The sequence below is a fragment of the Amphiura filiformis genome, chromosome 17 (genome assembly GCF_039555335.1).
Source record: "Amphiura filiformis chromosome 17, Afil_fr2py, whole genome shotgun sequence".
NCBI classification, from domain to species: domain Eukaryota; kingdom Metazoa; phylum Echinodermata; class Ophiuroidea; order Amphilepidida; family Amphiuridae; genus Amphiura; species Amphiura filiformis.
The window spans coordinates 17,685,141-17,702,083 of record NC_092644.1 but is presented as its reverse complement, the minus strand read 5'-3'; the positions used below and the strand labels follow the sequence as shown (position 1 = coordinate 17,702,083).

Below are 16,943 nucleotides of genomic sequence, written 5' to 3'. Positions count from 1 at the left end.
GGACGACGGGGCCCACCATTTAAGTCACGTATATGATCCTCTACTGAGTGACCGTTCTACACCCTCTGTGGTCGGAATTCGTCCAACCGGAAGAAGTGATCATCAATCAATATTCTGATGATGCTTTTCGTCCATGAAAAGCGAAACCGTCAAACTAGTGAGTAAAATTTGGTTTTGTTTACATGAAATTGTTTTATCCACATGATGCTAACTATCGAGTTTTTACGGTATATGGCTTTCAACTTTTTATATTGTGCGCGTGGAGAGAAACGTGAATTTCGCGAATAGTCGGAAACATTCGATCTTTGAAATCGGATTAACTGGTCCATTGTTGACTCTCGTGCTAACGCAGATTATAACGTGCTCAGTCCAACATTGAAACATATGCAAACCAAAAAAGTGAAACTCAATCAAATAATTTTTTGTTTGATTGCATCATTATCGTACCGTGGACAATCACAAAAAGCTACACGGTACGTCCTATAGATAGGTCAAACTATGCATCTTCTGAATACGTATGACTCATAGTAATATTGTTATGGTTTGGAACAAGCTTGAAATTTATGTAGGCCTATAAAGTATAACGGGAAGAGTATCGTACGAGATGAGATGTCTATGGTCCGTGGGAACTGGAGTGCCTGTGACGGATAAGAGAAGATCTTGTCCGGACGTACGTACCAATGGCCTTCGATGGTCATTGGATCCACACATATATAAAACCATCATCTTCAAACAGTTCAGTTTAATATTCTAAACTTGCGCTTCGGTCTACTTAATTAATGGGAAAAATAATTATTTATTTTATACATTTTCAACATAACAGTTACGATGATTTCGTTTATATTGGTAAGTACACATCTATAATTTATGTACCGGTACTTAATGTATAATTGGTAATATATTATGTCGCCTTTTTTGCAAAACCTCGTAACTCCAATAGCTGCTATGTGTTAAATATGTATAATACAATATATTGTATTCATATTGTATTGTACATATTTAACACATAGCAGCTATTGGAATTATGAGGTTTTGCCAGAAACTTGTTTATGAAGCTAGCATGGGCGTCAATCCTAAGGGGACATGGTGATGTGATGTGTCCCGCTCGCTTAATTTTTTTTCTGCAACCATAACGGGACGCAAAAATGTTATAACCCATAGGAACACATATGAAAGGGTGAGGGCAAGTGTTAGGGTTAGGGTTAGGGTTAGGGTGCGTGTTAGGGTTACGGTCAGGGTTAGGGTTTAATAAAATTTTGCGTCCCGTTATGGTTGCAGAAAAAAATTAAGCGTCCCGCTCCTAGTTTATGAAAAAGGGAAAACAATTGCCATTTCTTGTTCTCTTTTAGACCAAATCCCCTACACTTTTTCAAGACAGATTGGCGCCACCGGAAGCTAGAGATGACCAGTTATGTCAAATGACTGTTCCTTTAAAACCAGGTGTTTCAGAGGGGCGTTGTTTATGAAGGACTTACAACACAGAAACGTAATTTAGAAAAGAATGAACTCAGATTGCACGCCAAAGAGCGCTGGGATTCAAACCCGAGACCTTCGAGCGTAAACAGGTTTTCAACGCATGAACTGAGTTGGCGTGTAAAACGAAAGGTATCTTAACGGATATACTAACAATGAACATGATGAAAGAATGGTATAAGCTATAAGCTATCTGACACACAAGATTTTTCTCTCTGAGTTTTTTAATTAGGCCTACTGAAAAAAAACCTCGCTTTTAGATAACATACGTTTATACGTTTTTATACGTCACATATAATATTCCGCTTAAGTTATAATTTAGCACGAATTATAGCTAATTCTGAAACGAATCGAAGAATTTAAACATTTATTGTTGACTTATTGTTGCAGGTTTTGCTTACGTTTGTCCTCAGTTGTACCGGTGAAGGTATCTGCAAATCGCCGGCGCCTGTGAAACCATTTGACTACCGAAATTATTTGGGCTTTTGGTACGAAATTGGCAAGGTATTGGATTAAACTCGTATAAAAATATCACACAAAAATGTAAAGTAAAGCATTACGAATCTGATTGCTTTTGTGCGATTTTGGCCTGATAATATGGTCCAGTCCGATTGAATCATGGAGCATGTACTTAAATTGAAAATATTTATAAGTCAAACATTCTCCTGTACCATATGGTGCAGGACCATATGGTGCAGGACCATATGGTGCAGGACCATATGGTGCAGGACCATATGGTGCAGGACCATATGGTGCAGGACCATATGGTGCAGGACCATATGGTGCAGGACCATATGGTGCAGGACCATATGGTGCAGGACCATATGGTGCAGGACCATATGGTGCAGGACCATATGGTGCAGGACCATATGGTGCAGGACCATATGGTGCAGGACCATATGGTGCAGGACCATATGGTGCAGGACCATATATTGCAGGACCATATGGTGCAGGACCATATGGTGCAGGACCATATGGTGCAGGACCATATGGTGCAGGACCATATGGTGCAGGACCATATGGTGCAGGACCATATGGTGCAGGACCATATGGTGCAGGACCATATTATCGGGCCAAATTCGCACAAAAGCAATCTGATTGATTGATTAATTGATTGATTAATTGATGGATCAATTCTTTCTTTATGTTAAAAACATTATGTCAAGATGTATAATTTGATTAATTGTTTTTTCTCTGATCTGTACAATGTGACTGCAATGTGCATTTGTCTCCCAGATTCAAACACCAGGCGGTGGAGAATACCAGGCCAATTGTGTGTGCACATTTTCAGAAACTACTCCTTCCAACCTCCCTCTTGCGGCAGATAGTGATGCTGGTGTAGTGTATGCGTGCCATGACACCAAACCAGACGGTCCATGGCTTAATGCAACAGGTATTTTGTTACTGATAATCATAAACTGATGATAAGCTGCTCACAAAAAGGTACTAGGCCTATTTAGTATACTGCGCCAATAAAGTATCCTTACACTTGGAAAAAATAACCACAATTTCAAAACTGAACCATATTGGGGTAAATTTGTTTTTTTAATAGATGTCCCATCTAATCCTGCACATTATGACACCACATTGAATCCAAGAAGTAAAGTTACAGTTAATCGAATAGATGAAGGTCGAGTTTTAAAAGTGACAAACTGGCCTATACAAGGCGCAAAAAGATTCCAACAAGCGCAACAAAGAGACAACACAGTTTCTTCAATGAAGCGTTATTTAAAGCAGTTTTATTTCAGTTTTACTTCTCTGTACTTTTCATAACTTTCATTTTATTTGTCAGTTCTTTTGTTTCAGTTTTCTTTTGTTCCTTTTGTTTTAAATTAAAGCCAAAGCATAAATTAGCCATTCACCACTCTCAAACCAGATTTGTGGTCCGTGGACTTTTGAATAGGCCAGTTTGTCACTTATGAAACTGGACCTTCGTCTAATCAAATGCTTGTAACTTTACTTCTTGAAGTCACATTGGATTCAATGTGGTGTCTTTATGTGCAGGATTATAGATAGTGCTATTTACTCCAATATTGTTTAGTTTGGAAATTGGAAAAAAAGGATACTTTATTAGCGCAGTATATTTGATATCGCTGCGAAGAGCGCATTCAACTGATGGGGAAAATTGGTTCTCACTTCCATTAAATTCCATAATTTAAATGAAAAAGGGTAAGATTTTAGCAATTAGAACTCATAATTAAAAGGGGTTAATACAGCTATCTAGAAGATGGCACTTTAATGTAGATAGTAGACTATGCCATAGTCGATTTTTATTGATCATTATGAACGCATTCAGTTGCAACTCGAAATTATACTGATATTATTTTATTACATCAAAATACTAGTAATACTGGTTATGAAAAAGTTTATATAATTATATTAGTGACAGTAACAGTAAAGTATACGTAAATATGAAAAGTTCTGATTTTAGAATCTACCCGTTTAATAATCGCGAAAGCCCGAGTTAAAAATCCACTTGGGAAGCTAACAAACAGAGGGAGTACGGTGACTGAAAAGATCAGATATGAAAATCTATCAATTGTGCACAAATTAATTGAATCAGAGTTTTAAGCTTAAATGCAATAGCCAGAGCACACAATTGGCAAGTGGACTACTACGGAGAAGTCTATGTAGATAACTATCTACTGGAGATGGCATTTTAATGCAGATAGCTACCGGTATCTACTGAAGATGGCACTTTAATACAGATAACTATCTACTGAAGATAACATTTTAATACAGATGGCTATCTACTGATGATAGCACTTTAATACAGATATCTATCTACTGATGATAGCACTTTAATACAGATAGCTATCTACTGAAGATAGCACTTTAATACAGATAGCTATCTACTGATGATAGCACTTTAATACAGATATCTATCTACTGATGATAGCACTTTAATACAGATAGCTATCTACTGATGATAGCACTTTAATACAGATAGCTATCTACTGAAGATAGCACTTTAATACAGATAGCTATCTACTGATGATAGCACTTTAATACAGATATCTATCTACTGATGATCGCACTTTAATACAGATAGCTATCTGCTGAAGATATAGCACTTTAGTACAGATAGCTATCTACTGAAGAGAGCACTTTAATACAGATATATATCTATCTACTGAAGATAGCACGTTAATACAGATATCTATCTACTGAAGATAGTACTTTAATACAGATAGCTATCTACTGATGATAGCACTTTAATACAGATAGCCATCTACTGAAGAGAGCACTTTAATATAGATAGCTATCTACTGAAGATAGCACTTTAATACAGATAGCTATCTACTGAAGCAGGGACTGCCTTTTGAGGAGAGCGAGAGTAATTGCTCTCTACTGCTCTCCTTAAATCTGATATAGGAGAGTGATTTTTAGCTCTCCTTAGTTGACCATTCTCTCCTTACACTCTATTGTAAATGCGCTAAACAGCTCTCATCGAAGGCTCCAGAAGAGCTAATTAATGTTCTCCCGCAAATTCCGAAGTCTGTCCCTGCTGAAGATATAGTACTTTATTTACAGATAGCTATCTACTGAAGATAGCACTTTAATACAGATAACTATCTACTGAAGAAAGCACTTTAATACAGATGGCTATCTGCTGAAGATAGCATTTTAATACAGATAACTATCTACCGAAGATAGCACTTTAATATCGATAACTATCTACTGAAGATAGCACTTTAATACAGATAGTTATCTACGGAAGATAGCACTTTAATACAGATATCTATCTACTCTACTGAAGATAGCACTTTAATACAGATAACTATAGCAATCTACTGAAGATAGCACTTAAATACAGATAGCTATCTACTGAAGATAGCACTTTAATACAGATAGCTATCTACGGAAGATAGCACTTTAATACAGATATCTATCTACTCTACTGAAGATAGCACTTTAATACAGATAACTATAGCAATCTACTGAAGATAGCACTTAAATACAGATAGCTATCTACCGAAGATAACACTTTAATACAGATAGCTATCTACGGAAGATAGCACTTTAATATCTATAACTATCTACTGAAGAGAGCACTTTAATACAGATAGCTATTTACTGAAGATAGCACTTTAATACAGATAGCTATCTACTGAAGATAGCACTTAAATACAGATAGATATCTACTGAGGATAGCACTTAAATACAGATAGCTATCTACTGATGATAGCACTTTAATACAGATAGCTATCTACTGAAGATAGCACTTTAATACAGATAGTTATCTACTGATGATAGCACTTTAATACAGATAGTTATCTACTGAAGATAGCACTTGAATACAGATAACTATCTACTGAAGATAGCACTTTAATACAGATATCTATCTACTGAAGATAGCACTTTAATACAGATAGCTATCTACCGACGATAGCACTTTAATACAGATATCTATCTACTGATAATAGCACTTTAATACAGATAGCTATCTGCTGAAGATATAGCACTTTAGTACAGATAGCTATCTACTGAAGAGAGCACTTTAATACAGATATATATCTATCTACTGAAGATAGCACGTTAATACAGATATCTATCTACTGAAGATAGTACTTTAATACAGATAGCTATCTACTGATGATAGCACTTTAATACAGATAGCCATCTACTGAAGAGAGCACTTTAATATAGATAGCTATCTACTGAAGATAGCACTTTAAGGTAGGAGCATCGGAAAATAGGCCCATGCAGGAAAATAGCCACTATATCAAATCAGAATTATGTATCCATATCAAATATATAACCAATTTAAGATAAGTCTTTACTCCACTTATTTTTGATGTTTCATGAAAATTTAAACATTTCTTATGTTTTTCTTTATTTTTGAAAATTCCTAATTTTTTCTACAAATAATTATTGCTAGCCTAGAGGGAATGTGATATGGTTTCCATAGTTTGTGGGGTGGTTAATAAGCCTAATATCTAAATTCTCTCGCCAGATTTTTTGATAAAGTGTTTATTTTTTGAGAAAAATCATTTTTCTATTTTTAAATTAGGAAATCTAGAAACACCCATAACTTAAAATAGAAACACTTTATTAAAAAAAAGCTGGCGAGAAAAAGTTTCTAAATTTAATAACCTTTCATATGACACCTTGTTTGTTAAAATTGGCCCTATGGTTAGCTCAGACAATAATTATGAAATTGGGTCATTCAGTGTTTCTAGATCAAATCAAGAAAATTTGAGCAAGTACTAACATTACCTTCAAATATCCCCTTAATTACTGGCCAATATATAGGAAAAAAGTCACAAATATTATTTGGTAACATTTTTGTAACAAAAAGATCTAAAAAGCAGTTCTATAAAGGGGATAGAAAGGAGAAAAAATAATATTTAAACATAGTATCCATTTTCAAACTTTTACCAATTTTAGTGAACGAGGCTTTGTGTCAAAACCACTTTATGTACAAAGTCAATGGGGTTTCCTAATGATAAAAATTGGCATAACTCAAAAACGCTTTGTTGGCAAAAATTAAAAATTGGCAGACAAGTTTTTCTCACCCAACTACACATCCTGTATCATTTTAAACCAAATCTGTGCATGACACCGTAGCCGATGTTTCTACCTTAATACAGATAGCTATCTACTGAAGCAGGGACTGCCTTTTGAGGAGAGCGAGAGTAATATGCTCTCTACTGCTCTCCTTAAATCTGATATAACAGAGTGATTTTTAGCTCTCCTTAGTTGACCATTCTCTCCTTACACTCTATTGTAAATGCGCTAAACAGCTCTCATCGAAGGCTCCAGAAGAGCTAATTAATGTTCTCCTGCAAATTCCGAAGTCTGTCCCTGCTGAAGATATAGTACTTTATTTACAGATAGCTATCTACTGAAGATAGCACTTTAATACAGATAACTATCTACTGAAGAAAGCACTTTAATACAGATGGCTATCTGCTGAAGATATCACTAAACAGATAGCTATCTACTGAAGAGAGCACTTTAATACAGATATCTATCTGCTGAAGATAGCACTTTAATACAGATAACTATCTACCGAAGATAGCACTTTAATATCGATAACTATCTACTGAAGATAGCACTTTAATACAGATAGCTATCTACGGAAGATAGCACTTTAATACAGATATCTATCTACTCTACTGAAGATAGCACTTTAATACAGATAACTATAGCAATCTACTGAAGATAGCACTTAAATACAGATAGCTATCTACTGAAGATAGCACTTTAATACAGATAGCTATCTACGGAAGATAGCACTTTAATACAGATATCTATCTACTCTACTGAAGATAGCACTTTAATACAGATAACTATAGCAATCTACTGAAGATAGCACTTAAATACAGATAGCTATCTACCGAAGATAACACTTTAATACAGATAGCTATCTACGGAAGATAGCACTTTAATATCTATATCTATCTACTGAAGAGAGCACTTTAATACAGATAGCTATTTACTGAAGATAGCACTTTAATACAGATAGCTATCTACTGAAGATAGCACTTAAATACAGATAGTTATCTACTGAAGATAGCACTTTAATACAGATAACTATCTACTGAAGATAGCACTTTAATACAGATATCTATCTACTGAAGATAGCACTTTAATACAGATAGCTATCTACTGAAGATAGCACTTTAATACAGATAGCTATCTACTGAAGATAGCACTTTAATACAGATAACTATCTACTGAAGATAGCACTTTAATACAGATAGCTATTTACTGAAGAAAACACTTTAATACAGATAGCTATCTACTGAAGATAGCACTTTAATACAGATGGCTATCTGCTGAAGATATCACTAAACAGATAGCTATCTACTGAAGAGAGCACTTTAATACAGATATCTATCTGCTGAAGATATCACTAAACAGATAGCTATCTACTGAAGAGAGCACTTTAATACAGATATATATCTGCTGAAGATAGCACTTTAATACAGATAACTATCTACCGAAGATAGCACTTTAATATCGATAACTATCTACTGAAGATAGCACTTTAATACAGATAGCTATCTACGGAATATAGCACTTTAATACAGATATCTATCTACTCTACTGAAGATAGCACTTTAATACAGATAACTATCTACCGAAGATAGCACTTTAATATCGATAACTATCTACTGAAGATAGCACTTTAATACAGATAGTTATCTATTGAAGATGGCACTTTAATACAGATAGCTATTTACTGAAGATAGCACTTTAATACAGATAGCAATCTACTGAAGATAGCACTTAAATACAGATAGCTATCTACTGAAGATGGCACTTTAATACAGATAGCTATCTTCTGAAGATAGCACTTTAATACAGATAGCTATCTACGGAAGATAGCACTTTAATATCTATAACTATCTACTGAAGAGAGCACTTTAATACAGATAGCTATTTACTGAAAATAGCACTTTAATACAGATAGCTATCTACTGAAGATAGCACTTAAATACAGATAGCTATCTACTGAGGATAGCACTTAAATACAGATAGTTATCTACTGATGATAGCACTTTAATACAGATAGCTATCTACTGAAGATAGCACTTTAATACAGATAGTTATCTACTGATGATAGCACTTTAATACAGATAGTTATCTACTGAAGATAGCGCTTTAATACAGATAACTATCTACTGAAGATAGCACTTTAATACCGATAACTATCTACTGAAGATAGCACTTTAATACAGATATCTATTTACTGAAGATAGCACTTTAATACAGATAGCTATCTACTGAAGATAGCACTTTAATACCGATAACTATCTACTGAAGATAGCACTTTAATACAGATAGCTATCTACTGAAGAAAGCACTTTAATACAGATAGCTATCTACTGAAGATAGCACTTTAATACAGATGGCTATCTGCTGAAGATATCACTTTAATACAGATAGCTATATGCTGAAGATATCACTTTAATACAGATAGCTATCTACTGAAGAGAGCACTTTAATACAGATATCTATCTACTGAAGATAGCACTTTAATACAGATAGCTATCTACGGAAGATAGCACTTTAATACAGATAACTATCTACTGAAGATAGCACTTTAATACAGATAGCTATCTACTGAAGATAGCACTTTAATACAGATAGCTATCTACTGAAGATAGCACTTTAATACAGATAGCTATCTATTGAAGATAACACTTTAATACATATAGCTACTTCTTGAAGATAGCACTTTAATACAGATAGCTATCTACTGAAGATAGCACTTTGTGCAGATAGCTATCTACGGAAGCTAGCAATTTAATACAGATAGCTATCTACTGATGATAGCACTTTAATACAGATAGCTTACTACTGAAGATAGCACTTTAATACAGATAGTTATCTACTGATGATAGCACTTTAATACAGATAGTTATCTACTGAAGATAGCACTTTAATACAGATAACTATCTACTGAAGATAGCACTTTAATACCGATAACTATCTACTGAAGATAGCACTTTAATACAGATAGCTATCTACTGAAGAAAGCACTTTAATACAGATAGCTATCTACTGAAGATAGCACTTTAATACAGATGGCTATCTGCTGAAGATATTACTTTAATACAGATAGCTATATGCTGAAGATATCACTTTAATACAGATAGCTATCTACTGAAGAGAGCACTTTAATACAGATATCTATCTACTGAAGATAGCACTTTAATACAGATAGCTATCTACTGAGGATAGCACTTAAATACAGATAGCTATCTACCGATGATAGCACTTTAATACAGATAGCTATCTACTGAAGATAGCACTTTAATACAGATAGTTATCTACTGATGATAGCACTTTAATACAGATAGTTATCTACTGAAGATAGCACTTTAATACAGATAACTATCTACTGAAGATAGCACTTTAATACCGATAACTATCTACTGAAGATAGCACTTTAATACAGATATCTATTTACTGAAGATAGCACTTTAATACAGATAGCTATCTACTGAAGATAGCACTTTAATACCGATAACTATCTACTGAAGATAGCACTTTAATACAGATAGCTATCTACTGAAGAAAGCACTTTAATACAGATAGCTATCTACTGAAGATAGCACTTTAATACAGATGGCTATCTGCTGAAGATATCACTTTAATACAGATAGCTATATGCTGAAGATATCACTTTAATACAGATAGCTATCTACTGAAGAGAGCACTTTAATACAGATATCTATCTACTGAAGATAGCACTTTAATACAGATAGCTATCTACGGAAGATAGCACTTTAATACAGATAACTATCTACTGAAGATAGCACTTTAATACAGATAGCTATCTACTGAAGATAGCACTTTAATACAGATAGCTATCTACTGAAGATAGCACTTTAATACAGATAGCTATCTATTGAAGATAACACTTTAATACATATAGCTACTTCTTGAAGATAGCACTTTAATACAGATAGCTATCTACTGAAGATAGCACTTTGTGCAGATACCTATCTACGGAAGCTAGCAATTTAATACAGATAGCTATCTACTGATGATAGCACTTTAATACAGATAGCTATCTACTGAAGATAGCACTATAATACAGATAGTTATCTACTGATGATAGCACTTTAATACAGATAGTTATCTACTGAAGATAGCACTTTAATACAGATAACTATCTACTGAAGATAGCACTTTAATACCGATAACTATCTACTGAAGATAGCACTTTAATACAGATAGCTATCTACTGAAGAAAGCACTTTAATACAGATAGCTATCTACTGAAGATAGCACTTTAATACAGATGGCTATCTGCTGAAGATATTACTTTAATACAGATAGCTATATGCTGAAGATATCACTTTAATACAGATAGCTATCTACTGAAGAGAGCACTTTAATACAGATATCTATCTACTGAAGATAGCACTTTAATACAGATAGCTATCTACGGAAGATAGCACTTTACTACAGATAACTATCTACTGAAGATAGCACTTTAATACAGATAGCTATCTACTGAAGATAGCACTTTAATACAGATAGCTATCTACTGAAGATAGCACTTTAATACAGATAGCTATCTATTGAAGATAACACTTTAATACATATAGCTACTTCTTGAAGATAGCACTTTAATACAGATAGCTATCTACTGAAGATAGCACTTTGTGCAGATAGCTATCTACGGAAGCTAGCAATTTAATACAGATAGCTATCTACTGAAGATATCCGACAGATAGCTATCTACTGAAGATAGCACTTTAATACAGATAGCTATCTACTGAAGATAGCACTTTAATACAGATAGCTATCTACTGAAGATAGCACTTTAATACAGATAGCTATCTACTGAAGATAGCACTTTAATACAGATAGCTATCTACTGAAGATAGCACTTTAATACAGATATCTATCTGCTGAAGATAGCACTTTAATACAGATAGCTATCTACTGAAGATAGCACTTTAATACAGATATCTATCTGCTGAAGATAGCACTTTAATACAGATATCTATCTGCTGAAGATAGCACTTTAATACAGATAGCTATCTACTGAAGATAGCACTTTAATACAGATAGCTATCTACTGAAGATAGCACTTTAATACAGATAGCTATCTACTGAAGATAGCACTTTAATACAGATATCTATCTGCTGAAGATAGCACTTTAATACAGATATCTATCTGCTGAAGATAGCACTTTAATGCAGATATCTATCTGCTGAAGATAGCACTTTAATACAGATAGCTATCTACTGAAGATAGCACTTTAATACAGATAGCTATCTACTGACGATTGCATTATAATATAGATAGTTATCTACTGAAGATAGATTTTAATACAGATAGCCATCTACGGAAGATAATAGTATACTTTAATACAGATAGCCATCTACGGAAGATAGCACTTTAATACAGATAGCTGTCTGCTGAAGATAGCACTTTATTACAGATGGCTATCTACTGAAGATAGCACTTTAATACAGATGGCTATCTACTGAAGATAGCACTTTAATACAGATAGCCATCTACGGAAGATAGCACTTCAATACAGATATCTATCTACTGAAGATAGCACTTTAATACAGATGGCTATCTACTGAAGATAGCACTTTAATACAGATAGCCATCTACGGAAGATAGCACTTCAATACAGATATCTATCTACTGAAGATAGCACTTTAATACAGATAGCTATACTGAGTGTATCAATTAAGTATAGACAGCTCTCTACAACAGTTGCACCTTCGTTTTGACCTTCTGGCCGGACAAACGTTTTTCTTGATTTTTTTTTACTTGCCCTTGTTAAGTTGAACTAGAGGATAAAGGGGCTAGGAGCTAACGTAATACTGTACAAACACATGTTCATTATTTTGTTGTTCTATTTTGCAGGTATTTTGACAGACATGGATCCCAACTTACCTGGTGTGTGGACGGAAACGTTCTTCCCTTTTACACCGGTAAGGCACCACAGAGAAATTGGCTAGATCTTTAGATCGATCGCCGATGCTGCTTCGATGCTTGCTATTAATGAATTATCGACGAATTAGAATGTGTTATTCACATGATGTTATTGGACAATAAAGTAGGTCTATATACTACTAGCAAATAACAACTGTCACTTAGAGGAATATTTCGTGATTCTAGAACACACAACATCACCAGCATTCCAGGTACTTATCAACGCAAAATTATGAAGCATGGTTTTCATCCATGATGATGTCTTTTAAAAACGTTTTTCTGAGAAAGTTTGCATTTTTGTCACCAAAGTTTTCCTGACCTTAAGCACAAAAAGCTTACGGATTTGCTTTGCTTCTTGACTAATATATACTTTTGGTATACTCACTGTTGAAACGCTGTTTAAAAGTATAAACCACACTGATTAAAAAGTATAAACCACGGTGAACTGTGCAGCAATTTGCTTAAAATATTGCTTAGGAATTTTAAACAAGTTGTTTAATTACTTCTAGCAATTGGCTGTTAATTCAGTTCACCTGTTAACCAGCGTTGTTTTAACTTTTAAACAGCGTTTTAACAGTGTAGTCTTAGATATGTTGCCTAAACTCTCTGTCTCTCACTGTTTTTGCTGTCTAATTTTATACTTGTAAGATCGTTTTATTATTATTTTCGATTGCAGATTGCCTTCGAGTTGAAATACTTCGTAGTCGACATGGACACAGCAGGGATAGAATATGCTATGGAATATGACTGCAGCGAAACTGATTACTGCGTTCATATTTTCGCCCGTCAACCCATCATAGAGAACAAACAACTGCAAACGTTGGTAGAGAAAGCTAATAAGATGGGCCTCAATCCACTGAATTTACCGTTTGTGTTGACCAATCACGAAGGATGCTGGTAGAGGAGGAGTTTCCTCACTTTCTACACTGCAAAAAATATCAACTGTTGAGCTGTGACCTTTTTACTCAGTGTTGAGTAAAATATTTTTTGCAGTGTGGGCGCGCTACCAGTGGCGGCACTAGGATTTTTTTTTATCATAATATAAATATAATATTTATATTTATACATGTATATTCATAAACATTTATATTGTACATAATATATGCATTTATTTCGAACTACATATTTGACATTCAGGGTGCACTCTTAAAACAGCGTGGTCAAATTACCCCTAAATTGTGGTCAAATGTTAATCACAAAAGGGTCATAATGTGACAATTTTATAGGGGTACGGTGCATTAAATACTTAGGGGTCAATTTGACCACGTTGTTAAGAATGTACTTAGGCTGCTTTTGCGTACCCAAGACGTGTAGGAGTAACAAATTGTAGTGTATAACGAATGACTTATTTTAAACAACAACAAAAAAAGTTTTGTGATCCATCCAAAAACAAACCTTTTATACCGTAAAACCTCGTCTACAAGCATATAGAGTGTTTTTGATGAAAGCTAAATTAATATGAATAAGCCGTAAAAATGCCAATACAATGGATCAATCTTACAATAATAGTTGCTTGTATACGCTTGTATCAATAATGTATTCACTCAAACTCCATAATGTTATAATTTTGTGGATGGAGGAAGGGACCCAGCAAACACAAAAACGTTTTAAAAACGTTTTTAATAAGTTATATTTTGGCTTTTGGTTTACATAAAAAACGTTTTAATAACATTAAAATGTCAGGTTATATAAAGGTCATGAAAACGTTTAAAAACGTATAGTATGAAAATACACTACAACAATATTTTAAAAAAAAAAAAAAAAATGTTATTATAAACTATTTTTACAAACATTTTTTGCCAAATATTTTGTCAACACTTAAATAACATTATGTTAAAATATTTGCACTCAGCAAACACAGAAATGTTCTTAAAATGTTTTTTTCAAAACGTTTTAATAACATTTTTAAATGTCGGGTTATATAAAGGTCATGAAAACGTTTTTAAAACGTTATTGCAAATATTTCGGGCAAACATTTTTCGCAAAATATTTTTTCAACCCCGAAATAACATTCTGTTTAAAATGTTTTGTATCAAGTTTTCAAAAATGTTTTTGGAATGCTATTAAAACGTTTTATATACCCTTTATATAACCCGACATTTAAACGTTTTCTCTAAAACATTTTTTGTTTGATGAGCAGTAGATTATCAAAAAATGATTTTTAATGTTATGAAAACGTTTTATACCCTTAATATACCCTTTATATAACCCGACATTTAAACGTTTTCTGACAACTTTTTATAACCTTTTGCGAATGATGTCAAAAACGTTTTGTGTTTGCTGGGGAGCCTGGACTAATTTAGCTTTCATCAAAAGCACTCTATCGTCTCTATATGCTTGTAGACGAGGTTTTACGGTATCATTTGATAGTCTAATCATCAATAAATTTAGCCTAAAACATTTTTAACGGTTTTAAAACGTGTATCATTGTCTTTTTTTTTTCAAATGTGTGCCCCCTAAAACTCTACGTGTGAGTTTGCTTTCTCCTTTTTTGTACACCGTAATTTGTATATATAGCTGGGAAGAAAAACCGACCATCATTTGTAAAATTTGACCTTTCGTACTGAATATATATACATTTTTGTTCCCAAAAGACCATAAAAAGACCTAAACCTTTTAGGCTTTTCCTACCAGCTAGCTACATACACTGTAAGTACATTTTATCATTAGATTTTATAAAGTTTTCATCGAGGAAGTAGGCCTATCAATTTTTTATATTTTGCCATAAAATTTGTGTTATATCGGTCGATCCTACATGTAATTATTTCGTGTAAGCTAATCCTAACCTTAATCCTAATCATAACCCTAACCCTAACCCTAATCATAACCTAATCATAACCCTAACCCTAATCATAACCCTAATCCTAACCCTAAACTAACCCTAACAACCCTAATTTCGTGTAAAATTACATGAAGGAATAACCGTTATATCGCGAATAAAAAAAAACTCGATTATTTGATATCAGAAAGATATTCCTCGTATTCTTAATGCAATTCGGTGTGTCTAATGTGCCCTCAGGTTCCCCCAAAATACTGTGCAAACGTTGCTATCCGATTCCTTAAGTATGGACAATTTTTCACGAAGTTCAGAGACCATTCTAGTCTGAAAGGGAGTCTGCATAAAACCACACGGGCTAAATATTAATTAGTCCAGTATATACCAGGGTTTAATATGCATCCCCCGGACTATACCAATGATCCTATAACACATTCAAAATGCTTATAAAAATAATTCCCGGTACATCGGCCATATACAAGGTAAATTGTCAACACAGTGGTCAAATTTCAAAGTTGCTCAAATCTGGTTAAAAAGCACACCAAATTATTGCTTTCATTTCAAGGAAAAGTACTTTGACTTATCTGCGACATACAGTTCTTGAGTTATAAACAAAAAGGTCAAAATCTTGGGGGTGGTCACTTCTTGTTGTTGTTTTTTGTCCACCACTGTCCACAGGGGCCAAAAATTAAAAATGCTTCGATTTCAACAAAAATGGTCTCAAATTGCTCGTTCTGTAGGGCCTATAATGCACACTCATAGAAATGACTTGTTCGCCTTGTTGGCGCAATTCAAAAGGAGTAAGTTTGGACAACTCAAAAATAGTGTAAAAGTTGCCAAAACAAAATTCATTTTAGTTATCCGAACTTAAAAAATGCTGAAAAAGCTCAAAAACTTCCGTCAACTAATCAACTTTGTTGGCATTACTTAAAAGTTGATGTAAGTCGTTGCGTCAACTTTTTAAGTAATGCCAACTTCTGAATTCAAGTTCAGGGAACTTAGAAAAATAAACAAGGTTCAAAGCACCAATAATTATTAGTTGAGTTATTGTAATTCAACATGTAAGTTGATGTAACTCGTTCATATTAAAGTTACTGGTACTTATTGTTTTGAGTTATTCCAATTTGGTACTTTGTTACTTAATTCACTTTTTCCAAAAGTTTAAACTGACTTTCAGCACAAAAATTCACTAACCTTGAATTTTCGATGTGTGACACACATCTTCATCAGAAGAAGTCCTAAGATGTTGTGATGGACTTAATTCACGTA

At 33.8% G+C, this 16,943-nt stretch overlaps 1 protein-coding gene across 1 annotated transcript; it reads left to right on the top strand.

Annotated features, from left to right (window-relative positions):
• Nucleotides 1-604: 604 nt before the first annotated feature.
• Nucleotides 605-14,493, top strand: LOC140137017 (apolipoprotein D-like). Its single transcript, XM_072158676.1, has 5 exons — nucleotides 605-670; nucleotides 1,864-1,977; nucleotides 2,710-2,866; nucleotides 12,830-12,897; nucleotides 13,575-14,493. The coding sequence occupies exons 1-5, from the start codon at nucleotides 605-607 to the stop codon at nucleotides 13,797-13,799; spliced, it is 630 nt and encodes a 209-aa protein (XP_072014777.1). The 3' UTR covers nucleotides 13,800-14,493.
• Nucleotides 14,494-16,943: the final 2,450 nt, after the last annotated feature.